The sequence below is a fragment of the Bactrocera neohumeralis genome, chromosome 6 (genome assembly GCF_024586455.1).
Source record: "Bactrocera neohumeralis isolate Rockhampton chromosome 6, APGP_CSIRO_Bneo_wtdbg2-racon-allhic-juicebox.fasta_v2, whole genome shotgun sequence".
Classification (NCBI taxonomy): domain Eukaryota; kingdom Metazoa; phylum Arthropoda; class Insecta; order Diptera; family Tephritidae; genus Bactrocera; species Bactrocera neohumeralis.
In genome coordinates this window covers 10033530-10052031 of record NC_065923.1, presented here as the reverse complement: position 1 = coordinate 10052031, position 18502 = coordinate 10033530, and the positions used below count along the sequence as shown (strand labels likewise).

General features: G+C 34.9%; 1 protein-coding gene across 8 annotated transcripts; it reads left to right on the top strand.

Moving 5' to 3' along the window:
- The first annotated feature begins 2 nt into the window (after positions 1-2).
- Positions 3-17065, top strand: LOC126763619 (beta-2 adrenergic receptor). 8 transcript variants are annotated; one of them, XM_050481293.1, is made up of 6 exons: positions 3-78; positions 1080-1223; positions 11259-12974; positions 13056-13199; positions 14350-14608; positions 14753-17065. In XM_050481293.1, the coding sequence occupies exons 4-6, from the start codon at positions 13067-13069 to the stop codon at positions 15327-15329; spliced, it is 969 nt and encodes a 322-aa protein (XP_050337250.1). In that variant the 5' UTR covers positions 3-78; positions 1080-1223; positions 11259-12974; positions 13056-13066; the 3' UTR covers positions 15330-17065. The 8 variants fall into 8 exon arrangements, with proteins under 8 accessions (XP_050337250.1, XP_050337252.1, XP_050337255.1 ...); XM_050481295.1 differs by having other exon boundaries at positions 12-111; XM_050481298.1 differs by lacking the exon at positions 3-78 and adding an exon at positions 87-227.
- The last annotated feature ends 1437 nt before the right edge of the window (positions 17066-18502 follow it).

Here is an 18502-nt window from a genome sequence, read left to right as displayed (position 1 = left end):
TGTTTAGGCCCAAAGCGGTTAAGTCGGGCGCGAAAAAGGACACACGCAAAGCGGAGAATGTGCGCGGTTGTGGCAATGGTTGGTGGAGAAAAATTAAATGTAGCCAAAAAAGTAAATGAGCTCTATATAGACAGCCTTCACTGCTGCAGCCGACAACGCTGCTGTTGCTGCGGTCGCTATTAGTGAAAAGTGCCAAAAATACCAAAATCGATAGTTTAAATGAGTTTGTAAGCGACGGCGACTGATTGCAAAGAGGGACAAAATATAAATTAAGTAGTGATAATTATTTGCCTCAAATAACTATACAATTTTTAAATGCTTAAATGAGCTTACATTAACATATGTATGTATATCCTATGTACAGATATACACAAGCATATATGTATGTATATAGCTGTCCATATATATATGAAAAATATATAGTATGTATTTAAAAACTGGTGCGCAGGTAACAAACTAAATATGGCGAACAAAGCTCCAGTTGGAAAGACTAGCGCCTAGACCACCAGCTAACAGCGTGGGTGGCGACGCTTCATGGCCAAGATGCCAACCAGCACAGGTTAAAATTGGCGTGTAAATGACAGCGCTTGGAATAATTAATTAATTTTTTTAATAATAGGTTTTATTGAAAAAAATAATTATAAGTGACAGAAGAATGCGCTCAAGAAAAAACCACATTGCACTAGAGCAAAAAAAGAAGCGTGTAAACGAGTAAGAGAAATTCAAAATAGAGCAGTGACAAATAAAGTTCTATTAGAGGATTGGCTTTGAATTTATTTTACATTCAAAAAAATATATATGTGCAATAAGAACTTTTTTTATTAATTTTTTCTTAAATAAAACCGCATAATACCAGTAGAAATAATCACATTTTGATCTAATAAATGTTTAGCTTATTGATTTAAGCAAATGTCTGGATTGAAATCTGTCTGCCGCAGAAACATAAGTAGTATGAAGTGGAACAGCATTGACGACAAACGGTTATTATTGTATTCATTCGCCGCTTAATAATGACCGCTTTTCCTCAATTCTATATAATTTTACTCACAAATTTTATAAAAGTGTGTTTTTAATTACAGTGCAACAAGCAAAAAGTGTGTTACGACGTTTTTAAAAGACAATTCATATATTGTAAGCGAAAATATCCTTATAGCCAAGGGTACTAACTTAATCCACTCTAAAGAATTGGCTATTGCACTCAAATGGTAAATGTATGTGTTGAAGTAAGTAATTCAGTTAGTATTAACGTATTATTTTTCTTAAAATCTAGACATGTTAAAAGTAAAACCGATAAAGTCTAGATAATAAATACACTCTCATGTGTTCATAGGTGTTTCATCATTATTTCGTCCTCCCAGTAGATAATGTCAATTCATTGGTTAAGATAAAAATTCAATCAGCTACCGTCTGTTTACCTTCCCAGTAACTACTCCTTTTTATGTGTCAATGTCCTACGAGTTGTCTCGTACTGGTTAATTTTGTCTCGTACTATACTTAACAATAATATATGTATATAAATCAAACCTTATGAATGTTTTTAGTTTAACTTTATAAATAGTTTTTTAGTATACTTTCTCCTAACCGTTCAATTTTCAATTTATAAGCAACGTCTAATCTCGTACTAGTCGCCAATATCTACAATTATATAATAAATACTTGTGTATATGCTTTAATATTTAAATACGTTATGCATATAAGGAATATAAGAATAAGGATGTGATTTCACTCGAGCCCCTTCCACTTCCTTTATTGATTAAACAAAAAGGACGACGAAGAGAACGAATGGCGAGTTAACTAAATTTTCCCACGAAATCCTGTACATAAATATATATATGTACCTATTTTTATATACACAAAGCATTTAATAAGCCATGGTGTAATAACACAAGGTAATCTTAGAATTTACAGAATACGTAAACTATTTTCCTTTAATTTGGGAATATACACGAAAAATTATAATACGGCATAGTAGAAGGAACACTTCCTCGAATTCATTACTTTAACACTGATAAAGATTTTTATTATACAAATACCCGTGAAAGATATTTTCCTTACATAAAGTATAAATGAATGCAAATTAATTAGGCTGTGAAAGAACATTTTGTTTCTAATACCAATACATGATCCTTAAACTCTGAAACTTTGCTGAATAGATTTTGTAGAAATGTCGTTTATAGTTGATATGGAAATTTATTTCTGGTTATACAATTTGTATTTCAAGTTAAACAACTTACCTGTAGGTTATGCTATATGATCGGCTACATGTTGTTGTTGTTGTTGCTAATTGCCTTATATTCGACAATTCGTTGGCATGCTGATGTTCTTGTTAGAGATACAAATGTATTTTGCACAATTTTCTTGTTTTTCCGCAAAGTTGGAGATTGGCAGATGTCTACATATTTATACCTATGAATAAACAGAGCTAAAATTCGCCTGGAATAATATGCAATGACAGTTCAATTGTTTTCCAACAATTATTATAATAGAGAGCCACATGGTACTACAGATGTCAACATGGTACAACTGTTAAATAGTTCGCTCACAACAGTGACAAATGGTCACACGTAAAACTCATGGATGAGAATCCACAAAATATCAACTAAAATAACACATTTAAGTGGACTAAATAGAGTGTACTAAAGCTTTTTTGAGCATAAACGTTTTATACTTTGTATCACAAGTATGACGCTATTTTTGAAAAATATAAAGCAATTTCGCTGTTGTAAGTTAAATGTCTCAGTATTGCTGATAAGAAGACTCATGATAATTTTAACTACTTTTTCAACAAAGGGAAAAACAAGCTTCACCCAGTTACAACTAATAATACGTAATAAATTCCATTCGGATATCTCAAAACCTGACGAACAAACTTTTATGATTCCTAAAAAATTTCGCCATAAAAATTGTTGGCTCGAAACCGAAACTTTGGTTTCTCAGGCAAAAGCCGTAGAACACTTCATGCATATGCGACTTTTCCATTTTCTCACTGCTTGTAAATCGATCCGCTCTAATGTAGATCTATATATTATATATAAATGAAATTATGTAGACATGTTTTACATAACTTATTGTCTAGCTTTGAGCAACTTTAACTTTAATATCTAACAACGAAGGAAAATTCAATTATATTATAGGACTTTTAATGAACTAGTTTCTTATATGAGATATTTTTATCAAAATTAACCTTACTAACACAAATCTGTAAATTCATAAACGAAATTTAAACAAGAAAAAACGTTAATTTCGGCTGCACCGAAGCTAATGTACCCTTCACACGTGCATTTATTTTAGTAACTATGTGTTCAGTTTGTATGGAAGCTATATGCTATAGTAAGCCGATCTGAACAATTTCTTCCGATAACTCATACAAAATTTCGTGAAGATATATCGTCAAATGAGGAAGTTTCCCATTCAAGCATTTGATTCCGATCATTCAGTTTGTATGGCACCTATATGTTATAGTTAACCGATCTGAACAATTTCTTCGGAGATTACATTGTTGCCTTAGAGAATAACCTGTTACAACTTTTGTAGAGATACATTGCCAAATGAGAAAGTTTTCCTTACAAGAACTTGATTCCGATCGTTCAGTTTGTATGGCAGCTATATGTTATAGTGGTCCGATATCGGCAGTTCCGACAAAATAAGCACAAATGAGAAAGTTATGTTTGCAAAATTTCAAAACGATGTCTTAAAAACTGAGGGACTATTTCGAATATATACAGACTGACGGGCATGGCTAAATCGACTCAGTTCAACATACTGATCGTTCATACTTGTATATATATTTTATAGAGTCTCCGACGCTTCCTTCTGGGTGTTACAAACTTCGTGGCAACCCTAATATACCCTGTTCAGGGTATAAATATTGGATATTTATTTATAGGGTTATGCGGCTTAGACTGGGGTCTTGACTGTTTTAAGTAAACATATCCACTTAAATTATTTAAATACACTTACTTAACACTCATAACTTACTTAAACACTCATATCGTCCTAAATTAAGGATTTAAAAGCAACTCGAATGTCGAAATTATTGGCACACATTATTACCAAGACAATTCCCGCTTCCAAAACTGTAAAATTTAGTGCTTTTGACAAGTTTTCTTTAGTTAGTTACGTGAGATATTTTTTTTAGTTAGTTATACCCACATAAGGGGATCGCCGATTTTCACACTGTATTGTTTGGTTGTATGTAAGTTTGGTTTACAGTTAGGCTTTAGAGGTTTGTCAGATATGCACGTTATTCCTATTAGGACCATGTCCACTTTTTAAACAGTGTTCAACCACAGATACCCTCCTTTACTTTGATTTCCTATACTAGTAGCACAGTTTTACATCTTTATTTGTTGCTTAGTTATCGCCTATCCGCAATATTGAACACCTCAGAGTACCTAAGTACGCATATACCAAGGTACAACAAGCTATTTCAATTTTTACTCATGATGCAGCTTGCAAGGAAGCAGGGACATTCACCAGAAAATCCACTTGAGTCTTCATCATGATATCTCTGTTACACTGGTCTACAGTGGTTATGTTGCCCTTATTTGTACCCCCAATTCATGAAACTATCAATGATTTTGTAAGATTTGCATTTCAACTTTAACATACTAAGTATGAAATTTTTTTACAAATATATCCTAATACGTTCTACGCTTTGGCAAATTATTTTGCCTTTCCTAACTTGACCACGAATTAAATCACTGAGTTTATTGTGAGAAAAAAGTTTGGGGTAGATGTTTCACCGATTTATTGGCATCCATTGGGAAATTTTAAAACGAAAGAGAGATTTTCATTGAGTAAAGTAGGACATTTTGTGGACTGTAATTCTAAATACATATGTCCACATTTGATTTTAGTAAAACCTTAAAATCTTCACCACAATTTTTCGCATATTTTCGGCAACGCACCTGAGAGTAGGAATCAAGTGGTATTTGCATGCTTTTAAAAGATGCTCAAAATATTAATCATGACTGGAAAACAGACAGACAACCCGGATTTCAATTCGTCATCCTGACCATTTATATACTATATACATATGTACTATACATAACCCTATATCTATTTCCATTCGTTTTAGGTGATACGAATTACCATTTGGTGAAAAAAACTATTATACTCTGTAGCAACATGTTGCCAGAGTATAATAAGGGACATCCATCTAGTAATTCGACCTCTCAATTCCATTATGGCTTAACAGTACAAATTGGCAATGGGAATTTATTGCTTATTCGAAAGATAATAAGTGCAAACCTCCATACTTCAAATACATGCCTCAACTATTCAAAGATAATTAGTTCCTGTTTTATTAATCAAATATGTATTTTTTCATACGTACAAATATGTAGAACATATCCGGAGCATCAAACAGTTAATTACCAAACACCTCGGCGTGCTCTGTAGCGGCGTCAACCCATTAGCCTTTCGTGCAAAAGGATACGGCATAGGGGTTCGCGCTTTTTATGGAAATGCGCGGCTGTTATGAATTGTGTGTAAATAAATTCAAGTGTTTCCCCTGTGCAACATAAAACATTTTGCGCGCACTTGAGTGCAACCCGCTAACAACCTGTGAAAAAGCCTGTCTCAGTCGCAATATGTACGCACTTACATATGTATATGGAATGCGCCACGGTTTCTAATCCTGTCTGCGTTTCCGTAAATGCTTGCGCAAAAAGGTGGCTTCACATCGCCCCTTTTTGTACATTTCACACGTTAGTTCACAAATTTATTGCAGATACCTTCTCTTTTAGTTAAAATCCGAGTTGATGCCCATATCTGGTTCCTGGACGCTCATCGCGTACTTAAGTAAATATATCGTTTTGAATTGTAATGCAGATGGTAGATTTAATGATTTTAAAAAGTAAAAAGCCGACGTGATATATTCGACAATTATTACTTCTCTGGTTAACGTATCTAATCTTATATTTACTTACGTGGGTTTTCATTTCACATCAGAACATTTGTTTAGCATAACGTTTTGCTTCTTTTAAAGATCTCAAGTTCGAAAGGCTGGAAACGCGATTAAGTGATTTATTAACACCAATTGGCCGTATCTCATGTCCTTCATTATCGGCTGAAGTGATCATTGTACGAGTCAATGTAGTTAAACAACATCGTATTAGCGCATTAAGGGTGTCCTTATCTTTAATTGAGCGATTTTTGTATGTATAAATAAGTGCATAAGTTGCTAAAGAAAACGCAATTGACATTGATCCACGACGACTGCATTCCAGCTATAACGAAACTTCGTTCAACACTTCAAATGACAAATTTTTACATTGTCCAGATAATTCCTTTTGGGTAAAGCTTGAGGGGGTATTCTTGTCTAGGATTTTGCATATCTTGAAAGTTTAGACTTTCAAAAATATGACCTTGAAAGGATTTTTCTAAATTCGATTTATTTTCGGAGATACAGCCGATTTTGTGACGTGGCGTCCGTGTTCACTAGAATTGTCTCCTAAACTTTAAACGCGTTTTTCTTAAAACTGACTTTTTCGGAACGATACCCACGATTTCTCAGGTTCTACTTACCGATTTACTTGAAATTTTTATAGAGTCTTCTTTATAGGCTTGTCTATGGTTGGAACTAGCCCCATCCCCAAATTTTTATTTTTATTATTTTTAAAAAATTCGAAATAGTCAGAAAAAGTGATCCAAAAAAACTTTTTTTTCAGGCAGTCGCCATTTTGTAGAAAAAAAAATTTCCCACTTTTCCGTAGTTCCGGCCATTGCGACATTATTCTAGAATAATAATCTTTTCTTTTGGATTCAGATAACTAGGAGGGTTGAAATCATGGGTATGGTCACGTGGAAATTTATAGAGACCCCCCACTTCGTCAGCTCATAATTTTTGAAATTTTTTACTTTTTTTAGTTTTTAATTTTTTTTCTGTACTCTTCTAAAATTAACAAATAACTAATAAAAAAATGGATAGTAAAAATATTAATTGCCTTTTTTTACGACACTTTAAAAATTACCTGAAATTCATACTTCTAGACCAGAATACCCCCTTGAGAATGTCAGTCGGTTTTTGCTGCAAAGATGCACCGTTATTAGAGAAACTTATTACATTTTGTAACTTACAGTTAATGGTAAGTGTTATAAAGTCAGCCAATCAGCCGGTTATATTAAAAGAAGTATTGACCCGACTTAACCCATTTTTCACTTACAAACATAATATTACAAAGAAAGGGTTTCCTCGGAATTTCAATAATATATTATCTAACATATTGAAATATATTTTCGGTAAAAAGTCAGTCATAGGCACTGAGGTGCACATCTTTGGTATCTGGGGGCTTGAACAGTTATGGTTCAATTTGAACAATTTTCAGTCCTGAAATGGCACACCTTCAAGGCACTATTTGTCCAAAGTTTTATCACGATATATTCATTAATGCTTGATTTGTATACTGTAAAGTGAAAAAACCAAGTGGAATTTGAAATTATGCTATATGGGAAGCTTCTGATCTGATAAAGAGCTTTTTTAAGTTGAATCCTTATTTTAGATCGAAACCTGAAACTACAGAGGCGTCTGCAAAAAAAATCAAAGTGGAAATAGCGAATACCCTAATGCCCATATATACATAAATTAATGTCACGCATACGCCCCCGTGCCTCTATTTTTTTATACATACATACATATGCACTATACATATGTTCTTTCGTGTGAGATTTTAGTTTGCAAGGGTGCCTTGTTTCTATTGCTCCGTCGCTTTGCATTTATGTCTTCACACCATGCATTTTTGCTGTAGAATCTATGCACATGCAATTACATCCTCGTATATATGTATAAGTATGTGTGTACATATCTATAATCTTTCACATATCAGTGAACACCACAAAATCAATAGCTGCAAATAAACAATGACCAGAAATACATAATACGCTTTGGTCACATCGCCATTGAAAAAATTATAATTTGCTGTATGTATGTATATACATATGCACATATGTATGTACATTTGTGCACATTTGTGTATGGTTCCAATTTCTGCTAAATGGCCATAAAATCTTGTCAAAACACTGGCTTTTTTCTGCTTTGTTTTAAAGAAAATGTTTAGCAATTATTAAGGTATTGGTAAAAATATGAGTGTGACCCGATAATGACTTAGCCTCCCCACACGACAGCGCTTTTAACGCAGAGATTCAAAGAAAATTCGTATCAGACGGGATAAAGTTGGAGAATAGGCCAAGATAAAAAAACCGCCATTTGCAAAAAGGATCATTGTTCTTTTCTACATTAAATAGTTATTGAACCAGCCACGTATAATATTATTCTTTTCCTTCTTTATTGGCGTAGACACCGTTAACGCGGCTATAGCCGAGTTTACAACAGTCCTTCTCCACCCGGTCCTTCCAACGGAGTGGAAGTGTAGCCAGGTCCTCTTCTTCGCCCGGCGGGTACTGCGTCGGATACTCTCAAAGTTGGAGTGTTTTCATTCATTCGAACGACATGACCTAGCCAGCGTAGCCGCTGTCTTTTAATTCACTGAACTATGTCAATGTCGTCGTATATCTGCAGAGCCTTTCTCTCGAAAACTCGTAATGCCGATCGTCGCATCAGATGTTGTCATCGTCCATGCCTCTGCAGCATATACATACATATGTAGCAGGAAGGGGATGATGAGTGACTTGTAGAATTTAGTCTTCGCGTTGGATTTCGAGACTGACGTTATTGTTGGTGTTAATGCTGGTTTCAAGGTAGACGAAATTAGCAACGACTACGACGAAGTTATGACTGTCAACAGTGACGAGTACTGTTTGTTTATTGACAGGAGATATTTTGTCGTGCCCCCGTTCACTACCAGACCCATTTGATTCGCTTTCTTATCCGGTCTGGAGAAACAATACTCACATCGCAGTTGTTGAAGTCAATAATATTAATATCATCGGCGTACGTCAGCAGCTGTACGCTCTTATAGGGGAGTCACCTTGTCTGAAACCTCATTTGGAATCGAATGGCTCGAAGAGGTCCTTCCCGATCCTGACGGAGCTATTGTATAATATTATTACCTTAGTCTTAATTAGAGGCCAAAACAAAGTTCGCTGACCGCAAAGTATGCGCCAACTTATAAAAGCTTCCGAAGCAAGTTTTATAATTTCATATATACTCTTAAAACAACATTCGACTTGGAATTCATGCAATTATAAATGAACCTCGCGCTCAGATGTACTGATTAATTACTTCTATAAAGACTCAGATATTTGCATACACAGGCTTGCATGTCTGAATGTGTAGCGAGCACTCAATTTATCAAAGCGGAACGCCGTAGCCTAAGACTAACGAGTTGACGACTCGTATATTTCAAGCTCCGTCACCGTTTGCTACCGAACCTTGGCGCCACAAAACTAATTAATTATTACGAAAGATTTGCATTGTGCACCCAACGTCACGTGACGATTTCAATATAACGGTGATTCAAATTCTACTAGAAGAAAGGGCGATAGCAAGGCGCCAACGGATTGTTTTTGTTTACAGTTCATTGGCGCAATGATGCCCATTTGGCCATGCAAAACGTGTAAGTGTCTACTTGCTGATGTTCAATTAATGTCTGTTACAAATGACGTAGGACATTGTGTAGATAGCTTGTGTTGTACAGCGTGCTCCTTGAAGGATTATTACTACATAGGTGTTTAGCCAAGTTTGTTTCTATGTACATACGAGTATATGTCGTGACACAAGTTCAAGCTAACTCGGCACAGCTGAAGATTTCTTGAATATAGAGTAATAAAAAACCGAGCAGAACCTGGTCCCGCTGAGTGGTAGAGTGCAGTTCTGTAACTCCTTCCTCGGATTGGGTATATTTTATAATTGATGCTAATTTGGTATTACCAATATGATAAGTAACAAAACAAAAAACAAAAACTAATCATCTTTTCAAAATATTCTCAATTAAGGTCTACTTTTGCATGTGTTTGAACCAATTATCGAAGCACTTTTGACACGCAGATTGAGGTATATTCAACACCTGCGTTCTGAGCCGCCTCTTCGGATGTCGAAAACGTCGACCTCACCGTTTATTTTTTTTCGTACGGGTGTAAAAAGAAGGTAATCAGTGCCAAGTCAGGACTTCTCATCAAATCGATGTTTTAAGTGCTCAAAATGCAATTTTTTCAGTCGCTGCCTGAGAGCTCGCATAGTCGTGGTGACGAGCGATCCGTATTAAGTGATTGTTTTCCTGATTTTTTGAAAGGCAACTGGCAAACAAATAGTTGTACCACACAGAATTTACCGTTTCCATTGTTCTAGTCGTAAAGTTGCAACATGCCCAGTTTTTTCCAAAAAACAGCCAACCATTTGCTTGGAACTGCTTCGTGTGCGAACAACTTTTCTTGGATTCGGCACATCTGGAAACATTCATACAGCCGCCTGTTGTTCATTTCCGGGCTTATACTCGTAAATCCACTATTCATCACAACTATTCCACTATTCATCATAACGGTGTTTCGAAATACGTCTATGATAGTATTTCGAAGCACCGTTATCGTATTATTTTAACATTGCTCTTGACCAATCGCCACGAGACTTTTTTGAGCGACCGACAAGGTGTGCAGAATCCAGCAAGAAAAATTAATAAAATCAAATGTTCATGCAATATAAAATTCATACTAGTCCCACTTATAGCCCTTGTTGTCTCAATCTCGATCTTCATGAAATTCGTCTTGGAGTGATCTAAGACTTCGATTGGGTTTACTATACCACGACAAACACTGGTTCTTGATGGAACTTCATTGTCAAAAATTTAATGAAATTGAAGTTTATCGATCCATAATTGCTGAGATAATTCAAGTCGAAAGTTGTAAAGATAATCGCGCAAAAAATACGCGCCTGAACTCCATTGTTTTAGCCGATATGAATATTTTAAGTTACTGTCAAGAACGCAAATAGTGCTCATATGTCAAAATACGATAAAGTTGTGAGTTGCCAGATTGCAACACTAGGGTTGCCAAATACCAAAATATAAAAGGCAACCCGTACCATGTATTCGATGTTAATATTTTTCTTGATCTGCTAAGTACTTTTGGTAGCTGGTTAAAAAAATGCATATAAAAGTCTTAAAGCTCAATATTTTTCTATTGTGGTTAAACAAATTTGGACTACCCGAGACGATTTCCATTTGGTTCGACTTGAAAAGCAATTATATAAGTAATACAAATCAGTATGTTAGTTTTATTACTTAATAAACATACACTTAAAAAGTTTAGACACCAGGACCATGCACTGATTCATAACTTCTTTATTGTCTCATTACACACAGGTATCTCAAAAGAAGCAATCACCATCATTAGACGGAGACTGGTTACGACAAGATCAATTCCTTGAACCGTATAGATAAACTGGAGCAGCCATAATCACGTTATCGTTGATATTATATTTATGCTTGTTCATGGTGGACATTCAAGACGCGAAGATTTGTGTATGATTGAGTTAGTCTAAAAATATTTAAAGCAATATAAGGAAGTACACTTTGTATATACTGCTGATCAATCGTACTCAAGAGGCATTACCACTAAAAGATGCATCCGTACAAGTATCAAGTATAAACATATATTCAAATAAATACCAAAAATAACAAAAACAACAACAACCAGAAATATTTAGGTGCTGTGCTCTATTTATTATACAAATATGTAACTAATATAACCGTTAAAAATATAGCTTATTATAAACTGTTTGCTCATCAGTAGCAACAAATCAAACTCTTCCATAATTAAAGCGCGTAAAATTAAATTTAAGATATTTTACTAACCCGACACACAGACAATTCGCGGTGCCAGCAATAGATGTACGTAGTAGGTCGAATTATTACCAAAAAAAACAGTTTAGATTTTAATTCTCTTTCGCGATATTTACACTGTAAGCCAAGCATTCGCATTAGGATGCGTTTGTAATTGAAATGAATGTTTTCGTAACAACTGCAAGTCTATTAATCTAATCTAAAGTAATTTAATTAGAAATCTCTTAAAAGAAATGGTAAAAAGCAAACACAATAAAGTGAACATTTAAAATAAATAAAAGTAAAACCAAACAACATTTATTAGCGCAAAGGAAATATAGAGTTATGTATTTGCTAAAAGAAGTAAAGAACTTTGTATAAATTATATGAAACTAATGCCCTTAATCAAAGTGTTGTGAATTTCGAATAAAATCGGATATTTAATGTAACCAAAGTAAAATTACAACGCAAATGACTTATGCATTTCTAATTGCATATGTTTTAAGTATTTTAATAGTTTGAGGAACACAGTAAAATGCATGCAATTTAAATAAACGAATATAATCAATCAGCTTAAACCGAACATTATCGAGCTTCAGAAGAACAACGCGGCGCCGCACAACCGCGCTGAGTCTAAATTTAAAAAAAAACTTTAATTAGAAGCATATTTTAACAAAAACAATTAGACAAACAACATATAAGTAATATAAAAACGCATACACTCACTTAAAGCGAAGCACGACGAAACTAAAAGTTCCCTCATATTTATACTCAATCTTAACCCCAAGCCACGGTAAGAAGCGCCCTCACACAGCTGACTTCAGCAGGTATCTTTATTTTAACCAATAATTCTACAAACTGAAAATGCTTGTGCTTTAACGAGTAGTAGTTGTTCGAGTGCATATGTGAGTAGTTAAGCAGGTTAAGATATAATTTGCCGAGTGCAGCCGTATTTGGCTGTTTGGCTGTTGGCCAAATAGGCTTCATTTTAACAAGGCACTTGCCCTTCGAAAGTTAAGGGAGCATTCACATACACCCGCATACATACACTTCTAACGGGAAACGACCTTCGCGTGCACCGAAGCTTCGTGTCGTCTACGCTTTGTTGAACAATTCGCTGTAAAAAGTGTTGAGACAACTACTGGAAAGGCAGGGGTGCAAAGCTGCGAGTACAAGGTGAAGACTATCACACAACCGCATCGGAAAGCGGACAGTTGTTTTGAAATACGAAATGAAAGCGTCATGAGTGTATATAAGGTTAGCAGATGTTTTGAAACATCATACAATCAATTTGTACTTTAAATGGGAAAACTTTGAACACTTGCTATTCTCTCACAGGCCATTCGAAAATGCAGGAAATGAGTTACCTGCAAGATAATTCCAAATTGGAGGCACTTACGAAAGCTGTACTCATATCCATTCTCGGCGTCGCCATCGTCATATCGAATCTTCTCATTATAGCCACTTATGCCAACTTTAAAGGTGGGTTCTTGTTATTATTATTGTTAATCACCGACGGGTACTCTGTATTTGACAAACTCAATCAATTACTTTTGCAATTGAAATTTATGAAAACTATCTGTATAAAATATATGTATATGTATGTACTATACTATATGAAATTGTAACAGGATGCTACGTAAATGAATTTGGAAGAAGGTACGGCGTCGCGCCGATGCATGGACAATAGTAAAAATGTTTAGTTGTAGTTTAGAAAAGCAATTATTTACTTGAGTTTTTATTTTGATGCGCGACACAAAATGATGCTTTTACAGAGAATTTACAAAACAACTATTTGTAGATAAAAAACCATTCTAATCTACTATTTGTGCATTAGCAAAAAATATTATATGTGACCTGGTCTACGGAAAGGGGGCTTAGGTGTCAAAAAAAGGAGAACAATTAATGAGATAACGAGAAACTGACGATTATTTTTAACAGTTTTTCCCAGAAAACTAGTTTTCGCACGTTAGCTCCCTTTTCGTAGACCAGGTCACATATATCACATCGTTATGTATTTATGTTTAATAGAAGTGTTATTATTGCTTGAGTCGCTTGCTGCAAGAAAGTATACGAGTACATCTGCATATGTTGGAACCGAGATGCGGTCAAAAATTGTCTTTACTAGCCCATAAAATACCTGAAACTGATTCCCAGACAAGGTTCTAATACGGATAACCTACTGTAAATCATTTACACATTTAATAGAATAATAGACAATACTGGCAATAAAAATCTTCTTTATACAAGTATATCTTCAGAAAGAAAGGATTAAGTGGTTATTCCTTTACTCCCTTAAAATAATAAACGCTCAAATTAGAGTTTATATTTTTTTTGTTAATGGTTTTGATATATTCACATTGATTTCCAGCGAAGATGATTCTGAACATTCAAAATTTGAAGCTGGCAATTTACAAAACAAACAATAAATTGCTAGATTTCCGATATTTATCTACAAATCTAGTTATTTCAACAATTTTTACGTCCAATTGGTTGGTTCATGGCGCTTCTTTATTTATTTACTGTTTTCAATACTTATATTTGTCTAATGTGTGTGTAGTAAAAAAAGAAATTCATCCAAGCTTGAATTACTAATTCCAACTCCTCTGTGTTGGATATTATATGTCCTTAGGTCCTACAGAGGTCATCAACTACTATCTGCTGTCGCTGGCTGTTGCGGATCTACTTTGCGGTTTATTGGTTGTGCCCTTCTCTGTGTATCCTGCATTGACGGGAGAATGGATGTATGGCGATATTGTATGCCGCTTCACCGGCTATCTGGAGGTGACACTGTGGGCCGTATCTGTATATACATTCATGTGGATCTCTGTGGACCGATATTTGGCCGTGCGGAAGCCTCTTCGCTATGAGACTGTGCAGACAAAAACCAGGTAAATATAATTATATACTTATACCTAGTATGTATATGTACAAACGATTCTTAACCTACGGTAGAAATCTAAAAACTGTAATTAATTTTTTTTCACCCATGTATGTACATATGTATGTATGTACTTATGAATATCTTCTTGCAGATGCCAATGCTGGATGGTGTTTACATGGATTTCGGCCGCGTTACTATGCTGTCCACCGATTCTAGGCTACACGAAGCCCATCACGAACAATGTGACGCATATTTGCATGCTTGACTGGGGCAATATGGCGGCGTACAGTGCAACTCTGGCAATTTTAGTTTTAGGTCCTAGCGTTATATCCATAGTACATAATTATGGTTACATTTTTGTAATGATGCGAAAACTTAAATCGGGCGAACCTATACATGATAAAGAATATGCAACCGCATTAGCTGAAAATTTATCGAATCCTAGTCATATGATGTCATTCGTATTAGTGTTTGCATTCTGGATGTCGTGGTTGCCATGGATGGTGCTGCGCTTCTACGAAGTGGTGACCGGTGATGTTATCCAAAGTACTCTTATTAATTTTCTGGTCGTTTGGATTGGCGTGCTGAATTCATTTTGGAAAATCATCATTATGACCAGTATGTCGCCGCAATTTCGGATCGCACTTAGAGTATTTTGTTTAACAATTTGTTGTAAGACTAAGGGCCGTTTGCAAGCGGAACTAATCGGATTGGACCCAGATGACTAGAGTCGTTAGATTTTCCACAGTATGAACGGTTAAATTAATTTTCACAATTGGCTTACCTTTCCTCAATTTTCCTAACAATTTCAATTTACAATTCGAAATCACACTTTTGAAAAATCATGATGAAGCACGTCTTTATCAATCAGTTACAATCAAATTAAATAAACCATACATATGTACATATACAACTTAGTAGGGCAATATACGTAATTGCATGCCTGACCTATGCATATGTATAATGGATGTAATTCAAATGTGAATTTTTTTTTAAATATTCAATTCTGTGAAAAACTTTGAGCATAAAGCGGTGGCAATTATAATGATAACTACAACTTATTTACTTGTCGGTGCGTTTAATACATACGAAAACGTGCATGTGCATGTCCGTGTCAACATTTGTTGCTCTGCTTGTAGAAAAGTTGGTACGTACATATGGAAACTTTTGAAAATCAACTACATTTTCCTGCATTAGTTTCCAAATGCGATATACCAAAAATAAATTATAATTTTCCTTTGTTTTTATCTCATAAAAGTACATTACATCGTAAGTAGTACTATTCAAGTTTAAGTTAGCTTAAGATTTCGACGTTTTAAAATTCGTTGCGCATTTCGAAATGTGAATGCATCTATATACTTGCATATTTATGGTATAAACATAAGGATATACATATGTACGTACATATATACTTATGGATGAATGTACGCTCATTTCAGAGCCATAGGAACGTACATACAACGTGCAACGTATGTAAATACTTATATCGTTTGTTACAAATAATTTTTAAAAAATATATTACATAAGGCATTTCACATGATTACATACATATGTTTTTGTAATTGTTGATTTTTTGCATAAAATCGAAAAACACATTGTTATAGCTTTCTATTTATCTTCACGGTTGTAAAATTGATTAGTAATCCCTGAGTGGAGCGGCTTATATGAATGTACTGAGTAGAATAAAATACCTGTGGAATAATTTTTTATAAAAGCAAGAATGGCGATATCCTACGAGATTTCAGATTTCGAATTATACATACATACATACATATGTACTTATTTGCTTTACTTACTTAATTCAAAGCACTCAACCAATGATGCAATTGGCTACCTTTGATTCACAACAACATTATAAAGATTACCGCACTTTGGAAAGAATTGAAAGGGGACACCACACTAACTTCAACTACACCCCTAGCATTCTTATCTTTAATTAGCAGGGAGAGCTAGCGGAGATATACTTATGTTGAAGGCCGAATAGTCAGCTCCAATGGGTTAGTTTCAAGCTCTCGGAGATAAGGCGAATTAAGATCGTTTAGTGGAACAATTAGAACGTAACATTTGTGTTTTCATGATTTTTCGTTTACTAGCGAATTATAAACGCATTATTTGCACTCGCGCTATGCTTTTGTGGAAGCAAAAATCTTACATGAGATACGCATAACATTTTATCCTTTTTCCTTAGTGGGATAAATACAGTCTCCCTTTGAGTGCAGCATTGCGTTTATAAACGGAAAGTTTCAATAATTTGTTAAATACTTATATACATACATACAATCATAACTACATTTATACATATAGGTTTATATTTACGTGTTGTTTAAGTATTTAAGGTATGTTTTTGTAAAATTCGAATTTATTTTGAACATAATAGAAGTTTAGTATTGAGAATTAAGGATTTCATGCGACTGTTAAACTGATGAATATTTAATAAACAATTTTATCATCGCGTTAAACCATATGTATATTGTTTTAATAAAACTGACGTACATATGTATGTAGTACACCCCAATTTAATATCTTGTTCTTAATTTTAAAATTATATAATATAATATAATATAATATTGGATTGCACCGCTATCGCAAGAAGTTAACTACTGTTGCAACGACGCTATAATACCCTCCACAGGTAAATATTTTATAGCATAAACAGAAATAAATTAATATTTTTCTTCTCGTTACGCTGATCATATATATGTATATATATATACATATATGCATACATACTCATAAGGTTTTTGACGTTTTTTTTGGGTATTATAAAGATCGTGGTAAACTTAATTTACCCTGTTCAGGGTATAAAAATAACTGGTATAGATAGGGTTACCCACTCGAAGTGTTACCTATTCAAACGACTATAATTTTTTAGTTTGATAATATTTTTATTGATTCCAATGACAAAAATGTATGAAAATAATCAAAAATTTAGAATCCATTCACTTTAGCTCGATATGGCCACCTTTTGCCTTGACTATGGCCCTCAAACGGTCAAAAAACGAGTTGCATGCTGCACGAATGTGAGCTTGTGGTATTTTGGCCCATTCACGTACAATCGCTTTCTTGAGCGCATCCATACTGGTGTATTTTTTAGTCCGCACCTTGCTCTCTAAAATGGACCAGATGGAAAAGTGCATCGGATTTGCGTCTGGTGAATTCGAAAGCCATTGTGTCGACGAAATGAAGCGTGGAACATGATTTTTTAACCACTCTTGGTTAATTCTCGCTTTATGTGACGGCGCCGAGTCTTGTTGGAACGTCCATTCTTTCCGGCCGAAGTGTTTACGTGCCCACGGCTCTAAAGCACCTTCCAAAATATTTTCACGATAATAAGTCGCATTTACTTTGACACCAGGCTCGATGAAAACGACTGGAGAGCGCCCATCAGCGGTCACGGCAGCCCATACCATCACTTGCGATGGGAAATTACTTCAGGTGGCCATTCGTAGGCTTAAATTCTCGTACGTGCGTTCGGTCAAGTAAACACGGTCATTTTGAGAGTTTATGAATTGCTCAATAGGGAAATTCTTCTCATCAGAAAACACAATGTTCGGAAATTCGCCACGTTCGTGCAAGTGTAACAACTCCTTCGCTCTTTCGAGTCTAACTTTTTTTGCTGCGGTGTAAGATTGTGTCCTTTTTGGAACTTGTAAGGCTTGACCTTTAGCTCATTTTTCAACAGTCGTTGCATTGAACTTTGCGAAATTTTCAGCTCTTTAGCCATTTGATTGCCACTTCGACGTGGATTTCGTTCAAGTCGAGCCTTCACTTTTCGAATCATCTCAGGTGATGTTGCTGTTTTCTTATGACCACCTCCATGGCGTTTTGCGATGCTGCCAGTATCATTGTAACGATTTATAGTGCGATACATAAACATTTTGTTCACTTCGAGATGTTTTAG